This window comes from Palaemon carinicauda, chromosome 39, assembly GCF_036898095.1.
Source record: "Palaemon carinicauda isolate YSFRI2023 chromosome 39, ASM3689809v2, whole genome shotgun sequence".
Lineage (NCBI taxonomy): Eukaryota > Metazoa > Arthropoda > Malacostraca > Decapoda > Palaemonidae > Palaemon > Palaemon carinicauda.
This window is the reverse complement of record NC_090763.1, coordinates 17,861,196-17,887,847: the sequence shown is the minus strand read 5'-3', so window position 1 is coordinate 17,887,847 and position 26,652 is coordinate 17,861,196. Positions and strand designations below refer to the sequence as shown.

Here is a 26,652-nt window from a genome sequence, read left to right as displayed (position 1 = left end):
ACACGTAGTAAAAGGGTGAACGACCTCAAGAGAGAGAGAGAGAAAGACATAAGTCAAACTCGATCGCCACCCATAAAATACGCCGTGGTGGCCTAACTGCCGAGGCCTCCACGTAGATATCGTACACTACACACACATATCTGAAAAGGAAACTTACTTATTTCTATACTCAAATATATATACAAACATGAAAACATGTTTACATATATATTGAGTAAATGAAAAGTAAGCGATTAAGTAAAGACAAAACAGACAATGGCTGCCAAGCGAGGACCAAGACAGAGACGTCTGTCACAGTCCGAGCCAAAAGTTAAAGTGAGTATTCACCTGTGTGTGAGGGGGAGGAGGGGTAGCTAGCTACCACTCCTCTACCCCCCCGCTAACTAGCGCGGGGGTAATACACCCTCGTTAAATTCTAATGGCTCGCCATTTCAGCTACGCTAAAAGTAATACCCTTTGTAAATAGCGTGGTTTGTATTTCGGTTACGGAACAAATATATATATATATATATATATATATATATATATATATATATATATATATATTATATATATATATATATATATATATATATATATCCTCGGCACTCAAAGGATTTCTCCTCCAATGTGATGATAAACAGAAACAGAATTTTATTAATAAATTCTTTTATAGGAACCTGACGTTCATACTGCTTCTCTCTCGGAGTGGGTTACATGTCAATTTCTACCCTTGTAACTAAACAACTCCCTTTTCTTTCCTTGTAATAGACTTGCACATCTTATGTAGAACTGAGATTATATGGTACTGTATGGCAATACTTGCATTTGTATAAGCAATAACTCATTTGTCTGTCACTTCTCTTGTTTATTAATTCAGGGAAAACTCCAGAGAAGACCAGGCTGGAAAATTACTGTGAGGGCGAAGGTGCTAAAGCCACTTAAGCATCTTAACAACTTAGTCATATAAGAAGATTAAAAGGAGTAGATAAGAGGTAAACATAAATCCAGTTAGGGATGCAGCAAGGAACTTTAGAATCATTTACAAAATACAGCACTGTACAAGGCACTAAATGGAACACCAACCTATGGAAAACAAGGTTAGCTGAAAATAATATATTATTTTACTCCATATTCATATTCATCCCATATTTTTCCTTTACGTGGTTAGCCACTAAAGGAGTTCTCTGCAGTCGCTTTTGTCGCAAAAAATAAATTCAGGCTAGAATGGCACAAGACAGAAGACAAGAGTTTCCTGTGAAGGGAAACCATTCATTAAATACTTTGAGGATGACACCGGATTTGCCAAATACAAAACATACAAAACCATTAGGAAACAGAAAATTACAAACACAAATACAACAATCAAAGCAAAACCTGTCAATAACAGCTAGCCTTATGTCATCATTAACAAACACAAATACAACAATCAAAGCAAAACCTGTCAATAACAGCTAGCCTTATCTGTCATCATTATTATCCAGCTGCAATCACACTTTTGTGATGATGCTCCGTCAAAAACGCTTGAAGTCATCGTCGTCGTCATGTACTCGTATCCGAATATCATATTTTTCAGTCCCAATAGAAGGTTGAATAGAGGAGAGGGTCATAGTTGGTAAATTATTGTTGGGGTGGTGAGCCTTCTTATGGCTCGTAAGACCAATTTGTGTCCTGAATAATCAAAGGCATTGATCACACTGAATCATGGGAGGTGGTTGTGGTTGACTTGCTCTTTCTGCCCGGTGCTGTCGTTTAGCTAACAGGTTGGCTTTCTATTCTCTTCAAAGAGGTCCGTGCCCACTTTAACTTTGCTTCCCCACTTGTTCCTGTTGCTTGCTGAAGTTCTGAAGGTGTTAGGGTCTATGTTAGCTTCTTTGAGGGATTTTTAGAGTTGGTCTTTAAATCGAAGGATAAGGCGGCCTCTATGGAGATCACCTGTATTTAACTAACTGAAGAGTATTTTATTTGGTAGTCTTGTGTCCTCCATGCACATCACATGGTCAGACCATCTTGGGCGGTGTTTCATGATCATGGCCTCGATGCTGGTGATGTTGGCTCTTTCAAGGACTGCTGTATTGGACACATACCGTTCCATTTGATTTTCATTACTGCTCTTAGTTTTTTTTTTAGTGGAATTGTTCCAGTCTTTTGAGGTCCCCACTATAAAGGGTCCAAGTCTCACATCCATATAACAGGGTAGATACTATAATGGCATTATATACCATCACCTTTGTATGGGTAGTTAGATCCTTGTTCATGAACACCCTGGTGGATAGTCTCCCATATGCAGTGTGGCTAGCTTGTAACCTGGTTTTAATTTCTTTGAAGGAGGTGCTCTGGGTGGAAAGGATGCTTCCCAGGTATGGGAAGTGTTTGACGCGTTTAATGGTGGTTCCATCTATGGTGATGTGTGTTACAGGTGGATTTGCCCCTGGTCTTGGCTGGGCCAATATCTTAGTTTTGGACTTGTTAACTGTTAGGCCAAAACAAGAGTAGGCAGCATGGAAATTATCCACCAATTCTTGGAGTTCTGCTTGGGTGTGGGCTATGGCAGAGTTATCATCTTCATTCTGTAGTTCTGTCACACTGATGGTGTTGGTGTTGTGCTGGGATTTGAGTCCGACCAATTTGGAAATTCCTCCATCTAATATGACAAATTCAAAGATAATTTGTATTTTTCCTAACCATACAAACCTTAGCTATTTACATTGGGTTTACCTTTTAGCGCAGCTGAAATGACGAGCCAATAGTTTTAACGAGGGTTAATTACCCCTGCGCTAGTTAGCGGGGGGTAGGGAAAGGGTAGCTTGCTAACCCCCCCCCCCCCCCCCACACACACACCGGTGACTTGCTTCACTTTCACTTAGAGGTAGGACTTGACTTGGGGGTCAGGGATGGTGGGCACATATGTGTAAATAGCTAAGGTTTGTATGGTTAGGAAAAATACAAATTATCTTCGAATTTGTCATTTGTTCCGTAACCGAAATACAAACCACGCTATTTACATTGGGTGACTTACCCCTTAGGAAGGGTGGAAAGTCCCCAGCCTTACTGACTTCGGCTTGCCCGGGGGCTCGATCCCTCAGTGAGCAGCACTAGAGAAAGGGAGCCCCTGTACCTCACAAGTTCCTAGCATCGCTAGGAACGAGTGGCCTACATAAGCAGTGTGTGGAGGAGTGTGTGACTCGTCCTATGAAGTTGACCTTGAGACCTCCAGATAGGAATTCTAGGATAGGACGTTCCCAATACCACCTCGTCAGGGTATGGGAGACGCAACAGTATTAAGCTTAATACTAGGAGCACAAAGAAGCATGGGTTACCTGCAGAGGTCGAGGTCAGCTATGCGAGGACCAGGATGCTGCTTCCCCAAGAGACGGGAGAATGAAGAAAGAAGTAAGGGTCAGACATACTCTTTCATTCACGCAGACTAAGACCGGGTAACAACGCCCTCAACCTACTGCTACTTGTCCAAAAAAGGAGCCTGAGGTTAGACCAGCTGTTGTGCAGCCACCACAGGGCCAATAGAAAACGTATCGAGGCTCCTGTGGGTCACGTCTTGCAGGTAGTGGGCTGTGAAGGTCGTCTGACGCTTCCAGACCCCAGCTTGAAGTACCTGCATCACAGAGAAGTTTCTCTTGAAGGCCAGGGATGTAGCAATACCCCTGACATCGTGGGCCCGAGGGCGACGTGACGGAGGAGGGTCAGGATTCAAGGCATGGTGGATAACCCTTCGAATCCAAGCTGAGATGGTGTTCCTGGTGACCCTCCTCTTAGTCCTGCCAGTGCTCACAAACAAAGCTCGCACTTGAGGACGGACTGCAGCCGTTCTCTTCAAGTAGTGCCTCAGACACCTCACTGGACATAGTAGCAGCTGGTCTGGGTTGCTTGTTACAGAACGGAGACTCCCAGGGGTCTTGCCGCCCCTCTTGACCTTGGCTGGAAAGGGCTGGGGCTTAGACACCACCTTCTTAACTGCCGGTGCCTGCTTTGGAGCCTTACGAGGCTGCTGCTGCTGTTGCAGCGGAGCTGGAGGCTTATAGGGCTGAGCTGTAAGGGCCCTATGGAGGAGGGAGTCCGTGCTGGATTTCCTCCACCTCTCAGCCGTTCGCTCCATGTCTTGAGGCTCAAACAGGTTCTCCCCCAGAAGGGAAGCATGTCGGAGCCTACACACATCCACGGCGGGGACCTTCGGATGGAATCTCTCGACACAGCATCGCGACGCTTCAACACCGAGATGGCCCACAGGGTGGTAACCTGGTGTGCCAAAAACTCGATGGAGGGGGTGCCCGAGAGCAAGAAGGTCTCCAGGGCCTTCCTATTGGTCTCCTTGGACAAGTCCTCCGAGCGCAATAGGATGCCCAGAGATCCTAGCCAAAAGTCCAGCCACGAAGTGGCCTGCATGGCACACTTAGCGACCTTCTCGTGGCTAAGGATCTCTGCCGCCGAGAACGAAACCTGCCGGGCAGAGAGTTTCTCAAGGGGAACTCCCTTCGCCAGCTCCTCTACAGAGTGATGGAGAGGAAGAGCGAGGCTGGACTCACCCAGAATCTCGAAATACCTCCTCTGCTGAAGACGAGGAGGAGGGATGAGCTTGTTCCCGGCAGAGTAACGACTGGAGGAGGCAAGAAGTGCGAGCTGAGCCTTGGCCCTAGCTTTGGCACTCTTCAGGCCCCGAGACCAGGGCAGAGCCGCACTGGACTTAGGGGCCTTCCGAACGTCAAACACTTCATCTAAGATAGTGTCTTTGCCTTCACGGGGGGCGATGACTGGATCCATAAGCCCGTTAAGTTGCCTTATCAGGCTTAGGACCTGCCAGAAGGCATGTTCGGATTCCTGCTGATCTCCTCTCTGCGGGCTGGCAGCTAAGTCTCCTGTCCCAGGGATCTCTTCCTGGGGTGAAGCGTGGACGTTCCCCCGGGGAGCCGTGGGTTCCTGGCGAATCCTCGAAGATGACTTCGGGACGGTCTTGGAATCCTTGGATTCCCTCCTGGGAGGGATACAGGATCCCAACAAAGAGGTTCGAGGAGCCCTTTCCTCACGAGACGATTCTCCTCCATGAAGCGAAGTCTCCCCCCTTGGTGCCGAGGGGAAGACTACCGCTTCACTGGACTCACCCGAGAACGGAAAGGCCTCGTCCATGGGAGAAGGAGAAAGCACTCGAGCAGGAGAAGGGGGCTTCGCGACAGACCTCTTGGGAACCAACTTTGCCCTGGGGGAAGTCACCACGAAGTCCACTCCTCTCTTTCTCTTCAGCGTAGGAGAGACAGCCGCTAGTTTGTTACCCTGGTCGGCGAGTGCTGGCTTCATAAACCTCACTAACGCCCGAGCCAGGGGACCAAACCAAGTCTGTTGCTCCAAGGACACAGAGTCCGAAATCCCCGCTAAAGGGAAAGGGATCGGGCGATCCTTCGGAGTGGACACCACAGTACCTGCCTGAAAAGAAGGTGGGGAAGAATGATGTACTAACCTCTCCTCAGTATTATCCTTGTCCTGCACAACAATCATGTGTTTGGGTGGAGGCGATCCCGAGCGTTGTCTAGGAACACGCGTTCCTGCTGCTACCACCGGCTGCGAAATTCGCCGCGAACGATGGTCGCGCGAGGGCGAATGGTCGCGCGAGGGCGAATGGTCGCGCGAGGGCGAATGGTCGCGCGAGGGCGAATGGTCGCGCGGGCGCACAGGTGGATGATCGCACGTGCGCGCAGGCGAGCGGTCGCGCAGGCGAGCGGGAGCGCAGGCGCGAGGGTGTACAGGTGAATGAGCGCGTGTCCGAGTCGGCAAAGGAAAGCGTTGGCGCGATGGCGAGGAAGATCGCTGGCGATATAGATCAACAAGCGATCGGTGGTGAGCTGGCGAGCACTGACGCGCAGGTGGGCAATGGCGCGTTGTCGCATGGTGACGCGTTGGCGAGCGATAGTGCGCAGCACGCGCAGGTGAGTGATCGCGCGATGGCGAGCTAAAAGATGGCGAACCATGTCCCTTCAGAACCTCTGGGCGACGAAGCGTTGGAGAACGCGGGCGCGCAGGTTGTAAATCACGAGGGCGATCCGGAGATCGCCGATAAACAGGTGATCGCTGACGCGTAGGAGAACGCTGATGAATAGGCGATACTAAAATCGCCTGTGCGCGCTGGCGAGCAGGTGAACGCTGGCGAGCAGGTGATCGCCGGCGCGTAGGCGATCGTTGACGCGTAGGAGAACGCTGATGAATAGGCGATACTAAAATTGCCTGTGCGCGCTGGCGAGCAGGTGAACGCTGGCGAGCAGGTGATCGCTGGCGAGTAGGTGATCGCTGGCGAGTAGGTGATCGCTGGCGAGCAGGAGGGCGACCCGTGAGATCCTGTGAAGGAACAGGTGGCGCGGCGCGTTCATGAACAGGAACAGGAAGATCGCAGGCGCGTGGGCGAACATGTGCTTTTGACACACGTGCTGGAGAACGCGAACATTGTTGCGTAGACACAGGATGAGAGAGCTCAGGAGACTGATGGCGCGCAGGGAGTTCAACAGGAACTGCAGGATGGTCAGAGACCACAGGGCGATGATCCTCAAAAGAGCGCTGATGAGCAGGAGAGTGCTGACGAGGAGGGCGAACATCAGGAGAGCGCCGACGAACAGGTGAGCGCCGACGAGCAGGAGAGCATTGACGAGCAGGAGAGCGCTGACGATCAGGAGAGCGCTGACGAGCAGGAGAGCGCTGACGAGCAGGAGAGCGCTGACGAGCAGGAGAGCGCCTGTGCGCTAGCACTGCACGTGGAAGGGAAGAATCCCTTTGCCCCGAAGGGACCGTTGCCCGTCGGATGACGAGTTCCCCAGAAGGTGAAGATCTAGCAGGAGTTGGAGAACGGTCTGCAGAGAGGTCCAAAGGAGCAGGAGCTGTAGGCTGAGTACGACGAGGAGAGTCCCCTTCGGAGGAAGAAGATCCAAAAAGGCGCCTCTTAACCCCCTTATAAGGGGAAGGGAGGCCCTTGCGACGCAGCGGACGGCGAGCCTTACAGCGGAGGAGGCCACGGGGAAGATCATCAGGACCATCAGTCCTCCGAAAGGGAGTCTCAGTCAAAGCACTTCCCTTAGAAGGAAGCTAAACAGCAGAAGAGCCCGTAGGACTCACTTCCCCCTTCGAAGGATGTACGGAAGGGTGAGGAGAGCCATCAGCACCATCATCCTCAACTGCACCTGCAGAGGATTGCCCAGCCACGTCGGAGGCCTCTGCCACCACGACGTCGACGATAGACAGAGGGTCTACCTCTGCTACCGCCGGCGACTGCTTAACGGCGGCCCCCAACGAGACAAGGTCAATCAAGGTGACCCTGGAGGGCAAGCCCAAATCTGTAAGAGATCATCATTAGACAAGGAGTTATCAATGGCCTCCCCCAGAGGAGGAGGGGGAACCGCCCCGCTATGGGAGGCGACGCCCTCTCCCCCCTCCCAAGGTCGGGAAACAGAACTAGGGCCTGCGCTACCACTCGGACGACTCTCCTTAGGAGCCGGTCGAGGGGGAGCTTCGGAGGAGGTTTGGGTGGCGAAAGAAGAATCCCGAGAACCTTCCTCCTTCAAGGCAACCCCCGAAGGAGAACGGTCTCTCTTGGACTTCTTACGCCGGCGGCCAAACCTCTCCCACTGGGAGGCAGACCACTCCCTACACTCAAAACACATGTTTTCCTGGTCACACCGTCGGCCCCGACACTGAGGGCAAAGGGTGTGAGGGTCCGTATCTAAGGCCGACATAAAGGTTCCACAAGGGCGGCCGGCAACACCAGGGCATGTACGCATTGTAATATAATAATATAATAATGAAAGTCAACTTCAAACCAACACACAAGCTGTAGAAAAGAGAAAGCAGAAAAAAGATTAAAGGCTGTCAACGAGGACGATGAACAGACACGTCTGTTCACCGCCGAGCCAAAAGTGAAAGTGAAGCAAGTCACCGGTGTGTGTGTGTGTGGGGGGGGGGAGGGGTAGCAAGCTACCCTTCCCCTATCCCCGCTAACTAGCGCGGGGGTAATTAACCCTTGTTAAAACTATTGGCTCGTCATTTCAGCTGCGCTAAAAGGTAAACCCAATGTAAATAGCGTGGTTTGTATTTCGGTTACGGAACAACTATATTTTTTCACAACTCCTGGATTGTTGTGGGGTACTTCATATAGCATGGCAGCCAAGTATAAAGAGAACTGAAGTACAGTAGCTACAAATTCATGTCATAGGTCATGTAGCTAAACAAGTCATTGGAGAATAAAACTCTCTTCCAGTCCTTTGAAGGAGTAGAGTACCTTAACCAGATGTAGTTATCTATCTCCGATACTAAAGGGACATCTCACTGAGAAAGGTTGAAACAGCTGTATCTTTTCCCACTTATACAAAAGAAAGAAAATGAGGACCCACATTAATGGAAGCAATCAATTTACTTTATAATTCCAGCCACCCATTGAGATACTACCGCTAGAGAGTTATGGGGTCCTTTGACTGCCAGCCAGTACTACATTGGATCCTTCTCTCTGGTTACAGTTCTTTCCCTTTGCCTACACAGACACTGAATAGTCTGCCCTATGCTTTACAGATTCTCCTGTCCTCATACATCTGACAACTGAGATTACCAAACAATTCTTCTTCACCCGAGGGGTTAACTACAGCACTGTAATTGTTCAGTGGCTACTTTCCTCTTGGTAAGGGTAGAAGGGACTCTTTAGCTATGGTAAGCAGCTCTTGTACGAAAAGGACACTCCAAAATCAAACCATTGTTTTCTAGTCTTGGGTAGTGCCATAGCCTCTGTACCATGGTTTTCACTGTCTTGGGTTAGAGTTCCCTTGCTTGAGGGTACACTCGGGCACACAATTCTGTCTAATTTCTCTTCCTCTTGTTTTGTTAAACTATTTATAGTTTATATGGGAAATATTTATTCTAATGTTGTTACTGTTCTTAGAATATTTTATTTTTCCTTGTTTCCTTTCCTCACTGGGCTATTTTCCTTGTTGGAGCCCCTGGGCTTATAGCATCCTGTTTTTTCAACTAGGGATGTAGCTTAGCATTTAATAATAATAATAATAATAATAATAATAATAATAACACCAGTACAATATCATTTCTTTTCAACATGCAATGATATAAAGAAGAAATTCTGCAGATTGCCAAGATTAGTGGCTTTTGTTATAATGTACAGTCAACCTTCCATTAACAACAACAAATTATAATCCATAAAGTAAATTGGAGCTCTATATTACTCTTTACAAATGAAAATAATGTACTATAAATGCAGAAAAATTATAGTAAAGTAAACATAGGGCTGAAACTTCCCTTCCAGTAAAAATACACAAATAGGGAAGAAGAATAATGCCTTTTGAAGGTAAATCATAGAGCATTAAAAAAAGAAAAGAAAAGCTACATCCTTTTCACACCCGATATCATGAAAATTATCAGAAAAGCTTTTTTTTCTTGCCATTATTCTATTTTATGGTAAACACATTCAATCCATCCAGAGAGCAGATTATGAACAGAATGTATAGTACGTTAGAAAATGGTCAGAGACAATTGAACAAACAACAAAAGCAGCTGATTAGTATCTTTCCTGGGAAAAAATATGACAAATTTGGAGGCAATTTGTATTTTTCATAACAATATAAATCAAAATCCTTTACAAAGGAAAAGATGTCAATGAAGCTGTAGTACTCAACACATAACTTTATAATGAGGTGTAAACAGAAGTACCATCCAGGAGCGGGAAACCCCAGCCACCCTGCTTGCTCACTGAGTTGTCACTCTGATTGCAGTCAGGACTTTCTAGGGGGTAGGTGATGGCAGTTAAGTGTGAGAAATGGACTGGATATTTGTATACTTAGCAAAAATACAAATTACCTTAAAATTTTTCATTTGTTTCGATACAAATACAAACCCTCATTCGCTACATTGGAGACTCATTCTTAAATAGGTGGAAACCCATGTTCCAACTGGCTGGATACTTATCCTTGGTTACCAAAAACTTTAACCCTTGAGTTAAGGTTCCTTAAACCTTTTGCATCTGTGGTTTAGCAATACCAGTGGGTCCACGGCACATGTAACAAAGGGTATGGAGCAGAAAAACAGGGTAAGTGGGCCTTACTTGCAAGCGAATCAATTCATGCTGATAGGGTTTCTGATGCTGTGCTCCAAGAGTGGCAAAAATGGAATAGAATGAAAAGGAAAGGGCCAGTCCTTCTTCATTTTCAACCCCATCTAACATGTAACCTTCATCCTCTATACGATGCTAATGGTCCTGTGAGAGGAGCAGAGGTAGCTATACCACCTACTGTGTAGCTACTACAGGTCCTAGCAAAAAATGTCTCTAGGGACCTGTGGGTCGATTCCCACAGGTAATAGGCAGTCAATGTGGTTTGCCATTTCCAGATGCCTGCCTGGAGTACCTACACCACAGAGAGATTCTTAAGGAATGCCAGAATTTTGCTTACTCCTCTGACATTATGAGCTCTAATACAGTCTTGACCTGAAGCAGACATTCATCATCTCCTCCAGGTAAAGCCTGGTGAATTGGTACAGTCAATAAATTCCATCTGCCAAAAGGTGATCGTATTTAGACACCTCCTTAACTTACCCATGCTACCAAAGAGGAGCTGCGGGTGAGGTCGAGTTGTTTGTGTACGTTCAAGGTAGTGCCTCAGCAGTCTCACAGGATACAAAAGAGGCTGATCAGAATCATTGGTTAGTGCTCTAAGGATCACGACCTGAAGCGAAGAAAACCTCTAGTTGGGAACATACAAATTCTTGGTGTTAGCTACAAACTAAGGGACAAAGGAGAATGAGATCTGTCTCCAGCATTTGATAACAGCATTGCCAAGAGAGACCATGAAGTTTGATAAATTGTTTGGAGGCAGCTAAGGGTAAGGTTCCAATCTGAGGCAAGCCTCAACAGTTCATAAAATGCCATCTTGAGGGACTGCAAGACCTTAGTTACATGCCAGGGCAGTGGTCTCACCTCTATTGAAAGGCTATGACTACTCAAAACTCTGTATGAGCATAGGTTAAAAGGCTAAGAAATAGCCATATACTATTGATCCTGAGCAATACTTTTCTCTTTCGAGGTAGAATAAACTTTTGGCTATTAATAGAGGCTCCAAAAGGATAAACACCCCTCCTATGACACCAAAGATGTCCCACTTGACTTGGTACAAAGAAGTTGAAAACTTCTGGAGGTTTAAAGGCTTAAAGGCTGTGCATGAGATACTACCGCCATAGAGTTATTGGATCCATTGACTGGCCTGGCAGTAGTATATTGAATCACTCTCTGGTTACAGATTATTTTTTCTTTGCCTACACATATACCGAATAGTCTGGCCTATTCTTTTCACATTCACCTGTTCTCATACACCTGACAACACTAAGATTACCACACAGTACTTCTTCACTCAAAGGGTTAACTACTGTACTGTAATTGTTCAGTGGCTACTTTCCTCTTGGTAAGGGTAGAAGAGACTCTTTAGCTATGGTGAGCAGCTCTTCTAGGAGAAGGACACTCCAAAATCAAAGAATTATTCTCTAGTCTTGGGTAGTGCCATAGCCTCTGTACCATGGTTTTTCACTGTCTTGGGTTAGAAATCTCTTGCTTGAGAGTACACTCGGACACGCTCTTTCTATCTTTTCTCTTTTTCTTGTTTTTATGAATTTTTTAGTTTATATATGATAGATCTAATTATCTTGAAATGTTTGATGTTGATTGTTATTACTTCTCTTGCAGTTTGTTTATTTCTTTGTTTCCTTTCTTCACTAGGCTATTTTTCCATGTTGGAGCCCTTGGGCTTATAGTATTATACTTTAGGGTTGCAGCTTACCTAGTAACAATAATAATAATAATAATAATAATAATAATAATAAAAATAATAATAATAAAAATAATAATAATGAATGGCAGAGGTAGGGGACAGTGACATTGCCCTATCAAGCAAGATAATGCCTTAGAGACTGACCATATAATATATACATATGATCAGCACCCAAGCCCCCTCTCCACCCAAGGTAGGACCAAGGAGGGCCAGGAAATGACTGCTGATGACTCAGCAGATAGACCTATAGACTCCCATAAACCCCCCCTCCTTAGGTTACAAGGATGGTGAGGTTACAGCAACCAAAGGAACTAATGAGTTTGAGAGAGACTCGAACCCCAGCCTGGCGATCACCAGCCAGGAACGTTACCACCTAGGTCCCCACAACCCTAAATCCCTTGCACAACTAGGAGCAAACAGCCTTTTCTGAGAGGAGATGCTGAATAAAATTCGTGCATGAAACCATAGTGATTCCACTGAGCTTCAGAATATCTGGGAGTTTGGTTGGCACAACAGGTCAGGAAGAGAAAGACATTCTCTGCCAGTCTCTATCAGAAAAAGTAAAGGTCTGGGTACCATTCGACTTTGGGCCATTTCGGGGCTACTAGTCATATTGAGATTGGGAGTGTACTGGACTCGGTTAAAGAGACTCCTTGTCATGCAAAAATATGGAACAGCATAAAAGTTGAGGCCATCCAAAGGGTGTTGGAAGACATCCTTAAACACAGCTTCCATTTATGGTACCAGCAAACAGTACAGTATATCAAAAACTTTCGATTTTAGAGCTGTTATGAACAGGTCGAGTGTCAGGGAATCCCACAAATTCAGGATCCTTAGGATGCAAAGATCCTTCTGACCCAACAATGTGTCTCTCTGCTCAGCTTGTTTGCCACAATACTCTTCTTTGCCTGGAATAAAGTGGGCGGTCAGAGATAGAGTTGAGCATTGACCACTGGTGATTTTTTACTACTAGCTGGCAAAGCTGCAGGGAAACCATACCGCCTTGTTTGTTAATATCTATCTATCCATTGGTGATGTTGCTCAACAATAGCACCGAGTACCAAGTCTAAATAGGGCAAAAGTGTTGAAGCATAACGAGAGTCGCTCGCCGCTCCAGCACGTTGATATGGAATTAATGGTCCTGGTGGGTCCATTGTCTCGACCATGGGTGTTGTAGGAAGTGTGCTCCCTTATCCTTTCTTTGCCACATAAATGAACAACAGTAGTTCTGGTGGAAACGTCAGGAAAGGCGAGTCCCTTTAGAGGTTCGTCTTGTCCTGGCACCATTCTAAGTCGAGTCTGGAATCCTTCCCTATAGGAACTAATGATAGAGGAGGTGGCTGTCTTGCGACCAGTGTCTATTCAAGCCCCATTGACGAGACCACAGGTGGGGACGACCGTCTGAAGCAAGAAGTTCCAGGGAGGTCAGATGAACCAGCAACTTCTGCCAAGGTTGTGCTGCCAAATAGAACTGTTGAATGAATGGGAAAGCCACCTCTCGCAAATGTACTAGTCTGTCTTGAGATTGGATGACTTTCCTACAATGGTGTCGATGTCTATACCTGGGTAAATCAACATTTCTTTGGGCTCTGGAAGTGACAGAACAAGAGAAGCCTTTTTCGGTGTAGAAGAAGGTTGTCCTCCTAGTCTGTCAGGATCAACCAATCATCCAGGTAATGTAAAAGATGAGTGCTGTGGGTATGTTTCTATGTTGAAACTAGAGTAAAAACTCTGGTGAAACTTGTGGAGCTGTTTACCAAGCAAAGCAAAGGACTTTCAATTGGTTCACTCTGCTCGCTATGACACGGTGGTACTTCCTGACTGCAAGCTGGATTAGGAGCTGGAAGTACACATCCTTAAGTCGACCTCTTCGTGAAGCCTAATGGCTTGATCGTTTACCTGATTCTCCCTGGAGTCTCCCTCCTGAACGAGGTTTGCCGAACACTCATTCAGGGTTGAGAAGTCTATGAATACCCTCAGACTTCCAGACATTTTCTCTACTAGTGTCAACTGAAGAAGTCTGGGGAGCTATCACTTTCCCTGCAATCGGCAACAATCCTTAGACTGTGCTGAAGCACACCAAAGGTGTCCCAAGAATATTCGGGAGTAACTGGGAGCTTGCATTATGAGCCCAAGCTTGCAAGTCAACCAGTGAAGGAGGTTGCATGTAAACAGATAAGAGAGCACCAGTAAGACTGCTCTAAGTTGGCCTCCTGACCCAGCCGGTGTTGGGTGGGGTATAGATACAAATATGTTCATGGTCCTCTCGCCTTGGAAAAGATTGAGAAAGAGAGGGGATTTTCCAGTACCCCTTCTAGAATCAAAAAAGGATCCCAAGTCATAATCTTCCAGGGAAGTTCAAGAATCCCTTCTGGTTTGTGAGATCTGTTCCTCATTACTGACTTTAGATCCTTACTTTTTCTGAGGTGTGAACCCTTCTGAAAAAAGGGAAAGGGGTTTGCTGTAAACCTCCTATCTTCTAAGGCATCAGGGACCTCTGGATCTGAATGGAATCTATCCCATTCTATAGAGACTGGGGAACTCTTCAATTCCATGGGGAAAAGGGGGCATCATGTCAACCAAAATTCAATCAGGGACAATCAATGATTGTTGCTAGAAGAAATCACTCTGAGTGATCTCTTACTGTAATAGATATGAGGGGGGTCACCCACATGAGTAAATGTGCATAGTCCAAGTCTCCGGTAATCAAAAAGATCTACAGGATAGACCTACAAGTCATAATTACGAGTTCGGACTGAAGACCACACTTGATGAGAGACATGAGCTCTAGCTCTTGCAAGCATGAGGTTCCTACTTAAAGAGGATTTCATATTATGCTTCATCCTTGACGCGTGTGCTGTAGGAGTGCATCTTGGATCCAGTGAGGAGCATCTAGACAAGGCACATCTTGGATCCTGTGGGGAGCATCTAGGCGAGGAACGTCTTAGATTTTGTGGGGAGTGTCTAGGCGGTGCACAGTATGGTAAGATGGCGAGCTGCATTTTGTTGACCAGCGAAATGTTCAGGCATGTCTATGTGACGTGCAAAGAGGTGAAGTATGTCTGGGAGACACACGAAATGGTGAGGGGTGCGAACAGTGACCCACCTGTACCAAACCACCAACAGATTAAGTGCACGCTGGTGTTAAGCACACTACCACAAGCTCAGGAGAGGAAGGCTTGTCTAGTGGACATATTGCTCACTAAACACAGGGATTCTTGTGAGAAGAGCGGCTCTCAATTATAGGAAATGCTCACGTACGTCCCAGGCGGAGGGCATGGGAAGCATGCTAATACTAAGCAGATCTCTTCCCTCAGTGGGGAGAGCATACTAAGGAAAGTGCAAGTGAATCCTTGGGATCACTTGAAGCTCTGTCACTATTTGAGAGCTTAAGTGTGAGTGCCCCATGCTAGCTAATATTAAGCATATCAGGAGCAAGCTGAGCACAGACAAGGTCTAGTGTGCAGGGTTTCAAATCTACACATTAATGTTGTGATGCATTCATCAGTAAATGATGATTTAAAATCCAAATATTGTGTACTCAGAGAAATACTGCTCACAGCTGCGTGCTTCTAACTGAAGGATATGGTCTCCATTCAGGAAGGAGAGCTAATGCCTCCTGATAACGTCTTTTTCCAAACTCGTTAGGGGGCTGGATTGAACAATCGGGAAGAAGCTGAAGATTATTCCCACTCAGAGATAAGGCAAAATTTCAAAGAAAGACATTTTTAAAAGCCATGTTTGCTCAACTATAAACATACCCATGGCAGCAAACAATCATAAATACGTAGGAAAGAAAAAGACAAAAGTAATTAAGAACCCAAGAAACGCCATTTAGTGGAATGTCTACTGTCTGCTTGAATCAGAGTGAGTGCTCAGCGAGCAAGCAGGGGTGTGGGGCTTCCCTACTCCAGGTCGGTAACTACAGGCCACCTTTTTACACCTCATTATAAAAGTTTAACTGCCGAATACTCCAGCTTTACTATCTATTCCTATACAAAGAGTTTGTATTTGCGTAAGAACAAAAAGTCATGACATATGTGAGAACTTCTATATCTTTCAAAAATGACCTAATATTTCAGGTATCTACTCACTCTGTGGGTAATAATATGGAGAAAATGACAAGAGGTTTGCTCATTACATGAACAAATAGGGATAGGTAACAGTAACATTGTCTTATTCACATAAAACAACGTACTTTTTTTGCAATTATACTGCACATATAACTGATAATAATTCTGAAAACTGTCATAAAATGAATTTACTAAAATCACCTGTACGTACAGTATTACTTATATATACATACTGTATTGTATCTTTGCAATCATGATAGAGCAATTGATGGAAACATATATTTACAATATGTAAAGAAAATACTATGGGCAATACGTGCCACTGATAACACTGCATGCACCACATAACTTTTCCCAAAACTGAAACCTCTGAGAATAGAAAAAAATATCATACTAACAATGCCATCTGTGAAGAGTCTAAAGACGCCGTAATTGTGTCAGAACTACCACCGCTTTCCACCGATATGTCCAGAGGCAACGCAGCAACATCGGTTTCTGTTCTATTTTCTGGAACCTCATTTTCTTCCGTAATTTTTGACGTGCATTCACTGATGTTTCGTGCGGAAGTGTCACAAGTCTGAGGTTCGGGAGAAGCCGAAAGTACATGGGGGTCACTTATTTGTATAATTGCACTAGTATCTAACACTGTGTGAGTACTTGAGGTCGACGTACTGTGGATACTCTCACTCGCAGATAAGTCCTCCAACAAACTGCTCCCAGACCGCGAACAAGAATCTCCATCTTTAGGAAACATTAACTCTTCCTTATCCCAAAATGTAGGCTGCTTAACAACAGCCTTTTGACTAGCAGAAATTTCAGTATCTGAGGGTTTGCTTTCATTGTCTCTACTCAACAGTAACTTTTCATTGATGGTGCTTTCTTGAAACGTAACTAACTGATCACACTGGGGAGCCTCGTGATCCCGTTTAGATGGAGGTCTCGTTATGGGCTGCAAGATGGTAACAGGACTTCTATCCTCGGTTATAGTTATGCTACAAGAATCTTGATGAGTGGGGGATGAGTCGCTTGATGAAATACCACTGAGTACCTGTTAAAAGGGTTATTCTATCTGTAATTATCTTTGTCATACTATAGACTTATATAAATAAATCAAACTGCAAATAATTTGTATTAAATAATATATTATCAATGATATCTCAACTGTGCACACACTGACAATGCATAAAGTGTAATTCATATGACCTTGAAATAATTTGTATTTTTCTTAACAATACAAGCCTGAGTCTTTTACATATGAAATAACAGTGACGCTGGAGTATACGAACGTCAAAATTTTTTAACAAGGTGTAAACAAGTGACCAAGCCAGGAGCAGGGAAACCTGGCCCTCTGCTTGCTCACTGAATAGTCACTTTAATTGCAGCTAGGACTTTCTAGGTGGTTGGTGAAGGTAGGATAGTATGAATAAAGGACTCAGGTTTGTATAGTTAGAAAAAACACAAAATTATCTTCAAATTTGTCATTTGTCCTGACCCAAAAACAAACCTTCATCCTTTACATAGGAGACTCATCCTTAGGTGGGTGGAAGTCCCTGTTCCAACTGGCTGGACACTTATCTCAAGATGTCCAAACTCAAACACCCCAAGAAGTGTGAGTTAAGGTGTACCAGTGGTGTGACAATGACAGAAAGTACATGGCCCGTGCAATAAAGGATACTAAGCAGAAAATCTGTGCCGTAACAATGAATTTGCCTAGTTGCAACTATGTGGCATATGTATACTATTGGGATTGCCTGGTTCTAACCCTATGACATGTATACAAATGGGTATACCTGGTTATTATACACTCCTCCTTGTAAGGAGTCTAGGAAATGACACTTCTATAGTATAGTGCACTATAAAACAGCTACAAGGTGAGTGGGGCTTACCTGTTTGTCCTTGATCCAGAGCTAATGGCCCTGTGAGAGGAGCTGAGATAGTTATACCACCTATTGTGCAGCTACTACAGGCCTCATAGGAAGAGTCTGGGGATCAGTGGGTAGATTCCAGCAGGTAAGGGCAGAAAACATGACAAATTTGGAGATAATTTGTATTTTGTATTTGCATTGGTGTTTTTTATTTAGCTGGTTCATGGCTATAGTTTCGTAAATTGCCATGAGGGCAGTTTCTGTGCTTCCTCCTGTCCTGAAACCGGACAGGGTCTGTGGGTAAGTTTGTATAAATAGCTGAAGGTTTGTATCGATAGGAAAAATACAAATTATCTCCAAAAATGTCATTTGTTCTGTAACTGGAATACAAACTTACGCTATCTATTAGGGGTGACTCGCCCATTAGAATGGTGGACGTCGCAGCCAATCCGGCTTTTTGGCTTTACCCGGGGACTTCTTTTTTTTAGTAGGTCAGTGCCAAAAATAAAGAGACCCTAACACCTCGCTAAATCTTGCTACGCAAAGTCTGCAGCCTACGCAAGCTGTGTGTTGAGATAAGCAGTGTGATTGTCAAGGTAAAAGTTATTCCGAGTCTTTGTAAGAAATAACTGTGGTAACCTAGACTTTCCAGATACCACCTCGCCAGGGTATGGGGACGCAACAGTATTGACACAATACTAGGTACACAAGGGAGCATGGTTTACCTACAGTGGTTGAGGTCATCTTGTGCAGAGAACCCAGGTTGCTCTTTTCCCCATGAGGGGAGGATGAAAAAAGATCCATTCATTCCTTTTCATTAATGCAGACTAAAACTGGGTAACAGTGCCCTCAACCTTCTGCAACTAGTCCAATAAGGAGCTTGAGGTATTCAACCAGCTGTTGGGCAGCCATCACAGGACCGATAGAGATTGTATCGAGCTCCAGTGGATCAAGTCTTGCAGGTAATAAGCTGTGAAAGTCGACTGACACTTTCACACCCTTGCTTGTAGAACCTGCATCACAGAGTAATCTCTTTTGAAGGTCAGGGATGTAGCTATGCCCCTGACATCCTGGGTCGACATGTTGGAGGAGGATCTGGATTCAGAACATAATTGATGACTCTGTGAATATATGCAGAGAGGGTGTTTTTGGTGATCCTCCTCTTGTTTCTCCTGGTGCTGACAAAAAGCAAATGCACCCAGGGATGGGCTGCTACTGTTCTCTTGAGGTAGAGCCTCAAATTCCTCACTGAGCACAGTAACAGATGATCTGTATCGTCAGTTACGGAGCAGAGGTTGAATCTATGATCCGTCACCCCTGCATTCTGAGTCTTGGCAACATACTCAGGGACGAAGCTGAACGTTATCTCTCCTCCTCCCCTTGAATGGGCGATGTCGTATGAGAGACAATGAAGTTCACTAACCCGTTTTGCCGAGGTCAAAGCAAGTAGGAACACAGTCTTCAAAGCCAGGTGGCGATCTGTTGCCTGGCGCAATGGTTTGTCGAGAGGCCTCTTTAGAGACCAGAGAACTTGAACCATGTTCCATGGGGGAAGGTCTCACTTCCGACTGAGGACAGGTAAGTTCGTAAGTCCGTATGAGTAAGGAGATGTAGCTTCCTTCAACTATTGCTGGAATAGTGGCATAGAGTAGAGAGATATCCTTTCCATGACACCAACCACAGAAGATGTTCTACAGTACTTTGCCTGGTAGACTGCTGCTAAGGATTTCCGCATATATCCAGACATCCTCTTCACAACTTGTAGCGAAAACCATCTCTGGGTAAGGAGGTGCTGGGTAGTCTCCAGGCATGCAGTTGTAGCAAAGCTACAGCTTTGTGGTAGATGTCAATGTGCGGTTGTCTGAGTAGATCGTGTCGTGGAGGGAATTCTCTTGGAGGCTCTGTCAGGAGCTGCAGAAGGTCAGGAAACTATTCTGCATGATGCCATAGTGGAACAATGAGAATCATTGTGAGGTTGACCGATGTTCTGCCCTTGTTGAGTACCCTTCTCATCACACAGAATGGGGGAAAGGCATAAACGTTGTTGTTGTCCCCACCGTAGTTGGAATGCATATTGCCAGAGAGCCTTGGGGTCTGGGACTGGGGAGCAGCAGGAGCCTGAAGTTCAGGGCCATTGCGAACAGATCCACAGTTGGAGAATTCCACAAAGTCAGGACTTTATAGGCTACTAGGTGATACAAAGACCAATTGGTACCCATTATCTGAGATACTCTGTTCAGACTGTCAGCGAGCACATTCCTCTAGCCTGGAATGAAGCGTGCTGATAGTGGTGTTGTCGCTCATCAACACCACTGGGTGGCCCGCCAGGAAATGATAGGACTGCTGAAGGACCAGAAAGACGGCCTTCATCTCTAAGAGATTTATGTGAAAGTACTGAGGTTGTGTGGTGCAGCACGTTGGTCACCCACGATTCTTTTGATGTCTAAAAACAGCATCAAGTCCGGGAGATTGATTGATTTAAAGTTTTCCGGCATCCTGACATCTAAGGTCACTGATGCCAATATCACTTATTTTATATAAAAACTAGAAGAATATTCAATTAAAACCATAACAGTTGAATGTCACTTTACAAGTTAGATAGTTTTCAAAAGACCTACTTCTTAAATAAATCTAAAAATGCCACTTGCATTGTAGGATACATCATGTCCAAGAATCTTGGCAAGGATGAACCTTAAGTTATTATAATTGGGGCATTCAGTCAACAAATGCCTCACTGTTAGAGGTACTAAACAGTCGTCACAATACGGTTGGTGTTGGCCCTTCAGCAGAAACTCGTGTGTCAACCGAGTGTGACCAAAACGGAGACAACAAAGTGAAGTTTCCCATTTTCGGGGTATCATGTTATACTTCCAAGGAGATATGACATTTGTTACTTCTCTCATTTTATTGCAATCTAAGTCCGAGGGAAGAACGAGAAGATTAACATCCCTCCACAGATTTTCGTCTGCCACCCACCACTCGAGGTCCGTCCGTTCCTCTGGTCACATGGAGATCAGAATGTCCAGGGAATCGAAGGCCTGATTTCAACTGGACTCAAGCTGCCACTGGAGAGTTCAAATCCTGAGGCGAACATTGGGAACTAGACAGGCCAGGGATGATAGGTGTCTGAGAAGCCATATCCACTGCTGGGCTGGGAGTTATTCTCGTCTTGAGAAATGGTCTTACGACTTTTCTTAGCCCCCTTATCCAATCTTCTGATGGGAATGTTTTGTGGAGATTGATGTCTAAAATCATACTTAGGTATACCAGTCTTCTGAATGGGAAGCAGGGAAGACTTCTCGAGGTTTACCATGCTCACCAGAACTTGGCAAAACCTCAGAAGTTTGTCGCGGTGCTGAAGAAGGGTTGCCACCGAGTCTGCTAGGATCAGCCAGTTGTTCAGATAACAGAGGAGACAGATGCAAATCCTGTGAGTCCAGGATGATACTAGGGCGAACAATCTGGCGAAGATTGGGGTAATGTGGATAGACCGAAGCACAGTGCTCTGAACTGGCATTTCCTGTTGTCTAGACTGTATCTCAGATACTTCCTTGTAGATGGATGGTTTGGGATCTGGAAGTATGCGTCCTTTAGGTCTAGTGGTCTTACTGCTTGCCCAACCTTCTTCAATACAGTGAGGATTCGGCCCAAAGAGCCAGCTCCTTGCGAATCCCTTTGCATAGGCGCTCATTGACTCTGTGGTCTTGACCCATAGAGGGAGAGATGAGTGAACGGGACGTGATACTTTGCGTAAGGACTCTTCCATGGGAAAGAACTCAGCCTTAACTGATGAAGAAGTGGGTAAGGCAACGTTTGATCTTACCTTGGACGCCCTGACGGGTGAGATGCTGTTCCTTAGACCAGCATTGTTCTGGCAAACGTTGATGATAGTCGATGGTTGGTTATTGGTGCTGCTGTGCAGTTGGAAAGTGCTCGCGAGTAGTCACTTGTCGACAAGCTACTGATGGGGACTGCTGATCACCTGCTGATTGTTTACTGGATCAGTGTGATGGCAAACGGTGAACAGCGAGCGAGCTGTCAGTGATCAAAGAATTGGCAATCTCTGAGCCGGAGATGGAGACTGACAAGCAGACAAAGGCTGCCTGGTCAGTCGGCGAGCGGTGTTCTGAAAAAGGGACTCTACTCAGGGTGGAGGCCCTCCAGTTTCCCTAGAGGAAACAGGAAGGCCTTCCTACCCCAAAGTTTGTTCTCATGTTAAATGACCACCATTTTTACCTGATCAGCTTCCAGAGGAAACCGACAGGAAAGGGTCAGAGGGAAAAGTTGAAATTTCTTTCACTTTGTGGATGACCTCGAAGGCATGGAATCCATCTTAGATTTCTTCTTTCTCCACCTGCCATACACTGCCCTCTGGGAGGGTGGCCACTTCCAACACACTCGTCACAAGAAACCTAACTGCAGTAATGTCCTCTACAGGCAGGACACAAAAGGTAAAAATCCCTGTCCTTTGCAATCATGAAGGGGCCACAACTAAAATCCAACACACCCAAGCAAATGGGTATCTCCACAAACATTCCCATCAAAGACATATATGATTGCTAACACACTGGAATGAGAAAGAAAATAGAAATTAGTTTGTATCCCAAAAGTCCAGCAAGCAGGAACATCTGTTCTCACTAATAGCTGCTATCAAAGTGACTACTCAATTAACAAGCAGGGGGTGGGGCTTCCCCTGCTCCTGGCCACTAACTATCAGGTACATGTTGTTAGAAAATTTTAAAGGCTGTGTGCTCCAGTTTTTCTGTTATCCTCTATGTAAAGGGCGAAGGTTTGTACTTGTGTCAGAACAAATCTTATATGGTTAAGCAAATCTATATTCTGTACAACAATCCTCTTTATACAATAATCTCATAACGGTACTGTACATTAATTTAAAAACTGAAATTATAATTTCTTCTGAAATGAAAGAAAACCTTTGTGCCTTTATTCAATGGATAGAAATATAATGGTCTACCATTCTGACTAAACCCAAAACTGAAGTTGCAAAAATCTTTACCAACTTACAGTTCTCCATAATAGTTAGTCTAAAATTCAACAACAGAACATTTATCATATTCTGGAGCTTAATACATGGCTGCAGTTACAGTCCCTATATTCTCATTCAATATGGCTAATTCTAATATTCACCTTACAGTGCTTAACTGAATGCCGTGGTGATGAATTTGTAAAAATTTAAGAGGCCAATTCATTCCTATACAGTTAATGAGAAGACATCAAGTCACTCCTACTAGTATTTTCATCACTAAATAGAGCCTGTTTTACTATATCTCACACTTTATTCACTTCCCAGTAAGTTAAAGTAGTCATGTGTGGAATATTCAAAGGACTAATTTTACACTGAATGTAAAAACATCTCTGGTATACTACCACCATAAAAAAATTGCAAAATAGCAACATAAATTACTTACCTCTATAGAGGATGGTGATGTAACAACACTACAGGAACCAAGAACTTCAATGGAGTCTGGGGAACTAATTGGACTGGTCCCAATTGCAGATAGATTTACTGATAAACTGGGGTTACTGGCAGCAGAGGCCTCAATGCTTGCTACCTCAACATCAGGGGAACTATCTGAAGTTAGTAAAACAATGCTTTCGGGAGTGTTCACCTCAGAGTTGCCACTTGACACATTAGTTCTTTCACTAAATCTACTTTCAAAAGCACTTTTAGTATCACTTAAAATTTCACTACTAGCAGTTGCACTACTTTCTATGTCTGTATGTTCTGTCTGCCCCGAATCAAACACGTCCTCTGATATCACTGACGGAACTTCCAAGTCAATGGATCTGCCGCAAAGGGAGCCTTGGCTCTCCTGGCGTGAAAATCCATCACTATCAACACTTCCAACCACCAGACGACTACGAGAAAAGCCATCTTCGTCGTCATCATCTACTAGACTGTCCTCGCGGCCATCAATTTCCCCCTGAGATGTGCTGAGTTCACCTAAAGATATTTGGTAAAAATTTAATAAATCTTATTAAAAGGATGACTACGAAAATGAGCATCAATAAATAACACAAGCAAAAGCTAATAATATATCAAACCAGAAAGAACTGTCCTATCTCAACTACAAAACAATTACCCATTAATTATCCATTTTAGTAAACTATTTCAAATTTCTGCCATGACTAAGGGTCTGCCAGTTTATTATCTTTCCTATATTATCCCTGTAACCACCACTTATAAAGGAACCATCATCAAAACTTTGTAACATCTCACAGATTCCTACAGCTTTGAAAATTACGATACAGCAATATCCTTCAAGTAAATTTGTTATATCTTTTTCAATGCTTTTTAAATATACATTTATAAAAAATAGCAAATATTAGCCGTCACAAGCAAAACTTCATATCATAAAAACAAACTATGATTTGTATAATTAAACACAAAGACATCAGGGGTACCGAATGTTTGGCTAGAGAGAAAATGTTATTAGAAGCAACAAGAGGGGTAAAGTTGAAGGATAAAAAGCAAGTGCAGCTAATGGCCAAAGATATGTTGTACAAACCATCAAGTAATGCCTACAGTGCACCCAGTGAGGTGCATTGATGATACTAAACACCTTTGGGGAAAATCTTTTTAGGAGAAAATTATGAACAATATTTTCTTCCTTTTTAATACGTAAAAATCATTCAAGTAGATATCAAGTTTAAAAGTTGGATGGGGAGGAGGAAGGGTAGTATAACAGCCATATATTGGGGAGGAGTAACCTAGAAGGATTTCCAAAACATTTCAGTAATTCTGAATTATGTCCAATGAAAATACTAGCTACTTCTATTGTGTTAGTCTAATTAAGTCCCTGATAACATCACCTAATCTATCTGACTGAACTATGGAATTTGGGAAGCACGGGTAAGGGATGCTTTCAGTGCAAAGGTGTAACTGGGAAGAACCCTGCAGCTTCACCTAGAAGTAAAAATTGAAAGAGGTCGGACAGCCAGATGAAAGAAAAACCTGGGAACAGAGGTAGAGTAGAGAGTTGAAAAGTGAACGCAGCTAGGGGGCGATGGCGATGGGATACTGCAAAGACTCTACGGTAGTAATACAGATAAGTGATGTAGGTAATTTTTTCTAATATGCAAGGTATTTTTTCTCTCATGTTCCACCAAAATATAAAGAGCGAAATTAAATCATATAAGTACCACTGATATTTGAAAATGCTCTTTTTTTAATTAATGTAATCAATTGTAATCTACACAGTTCCGTTCACCTTAGTAGCAACAATTTTCTTCCAAAACACGATATTAAGATATCCTTTCTTGATCACCATTCACTATCTAATAGCCACACAAGACTTGCATACTGTACAACTTTCCTCATCAAGTCATATATCATTTTGAAGACCATACCAGATACCAAAACAAAACTTCAATACATATACAGTACTGTAGATACATTTTTTTTGTTTCTCAACAAATTTCCATCATTTAAAAAGTAATTTAAAGATAATTTGTTCCGTAACTGAAATACAAACCACATTATTTATTAGGGGTTATACTTTCGGCGGAGCTGAAATGACGAGCCATTAAAATTTACCGAGGGTTAACTACCCACACCGCTAGTTAGCGGGGGTAGGGGGGGGGGGGTAGCTTGCTACCACTCCCGTTCACACACCTGTGATTTAGTCACTTTACTTTTGGCTCGGATCGAGAGCGGTTGTTTCCTCTCTCCCTCCTCGCCTATTCTGGACAGCCATTAATTTTGTCTTTTGACTTACTTTTTCTTATCATTGTATATATATGAAAACATTCTTAATGTTTATATATACATATATGTATAGAAATGTAATAAGTTTCCTTTTCAGTGTTTCTGCTGTGTGTGTGATACCTATACGACAACGACACTTGCGTACATTAGCAAGGTCAGCACAGTTCCACTTCGTGGGGAACGACCTCTCCCTCTCTGGTCCATCGGTCTTCCCGTCTGCATATAACCTTTAACTCGGCCGCCGTAGGGGAATCGTCATCGCCTGGACCCTCTTCATTCAACTATTGTCTTCGCCTTTTCCTTTTTCCTACAGGAAACATGGATTTCTGATCGAAGAGAATGTGGCCTCTCAAAGATTGACTACGGTCTCTCTTCTCAAGGTCGTTCACCTTTACAACAACAGTGTACTATTGGGGAAGTTCCTTTCCTGTGCGCGGGTTAGGTTGCTCTTCCGGTTGTTTGTCTCAATTATTTCTAATGAAAATATAATTGTATTTTAACTTTTCAGCTTTTCTCCGTGGGGAACACTTCCCTTCAGAGGGTCAGTGGTTCTCACTATTAGTGATTATTCTTAGCTGATTTAAATAATTGTAATTCTGTTTTTATTACAGTTACTTCGCTCCCCCCCCCTTCTCCCATGGATGTCGACTGGGGAAGGAAGGGCGCAATACTTAATTCTATGTTGTTCCCTTGGGTTCTTCTTCGGAGTTCCTCCCAAGGGAATTTGTTAAATAATTATTTTTTTGTCGGCGCAATACTTATTTCATGTTGTTCCCTCGGGAGTTCATCCCTAGGGAATTTCTGTTAAATAATTAATTTTATTTTTTCCCAGTTAACTATGCAGTTTTTCTTCATTCGACTGTTCATGCCTGGGGGATCTGCTGTCACTGCTGTCCCTCAGAGGACGTCGTCATGGGCGTCATCCCTTCTCTTAGAAGTACTCCCGTGACAACATGACCAGCACTTCAGATCATCTTAGAACGCTAAAGGAGATTCGCCTCCAGGGGTTGGACAACTTCCCTTCCGAGGGAAGTTTCCTCCCCAGGTGTGAGGTTGTTTCTCCCTTCAGAGGGAGAACTTCCAACATCTTAATAAATTCATCGTCTCCCACTGCTGTTGCTGCCTTCGCTCAGACTTCTCTCCCCCCTTGCTGAGTTTCTCTTCCTTCAGGGGTAGAGCACCTTGCTGAGTTTCTCTTCCTT

At 44.4% G+C, this 26,652-nt stretch overlaps 1 protein-coding gene across 11 annotated transcripts in view; it reads right to left on the bottom strand.

Moving 5' to 3' along the window:
* The window catches only part of LOC137631046 (TATA element modulatory factor-like), a 194,308-nt gene that overhangs the window by 88,921 nt on the left and 78,735 nt on the right, over nt 1-26,652 (bottom strand). For all 11 annotated transcript variants that reach the window (XM_068362625.1, XM_068362620.1, XM_068362630.1 and 8 more), the window contains 2 exons: nt 23,151-23,686; nt 16,255-16,904 (listed from right to left, as the gene is read on the bottom strand). In XM_068362625.1, coding sequence (XP_068218726.1) covers nt 16,255-16,904; nt 23,151-23,686 — 1,186 coding nt within the window. The remainder of the gene's footprint in view (nt 1-16,254; nt 16,905-23,150; nt 23,687-26,652) is intronic.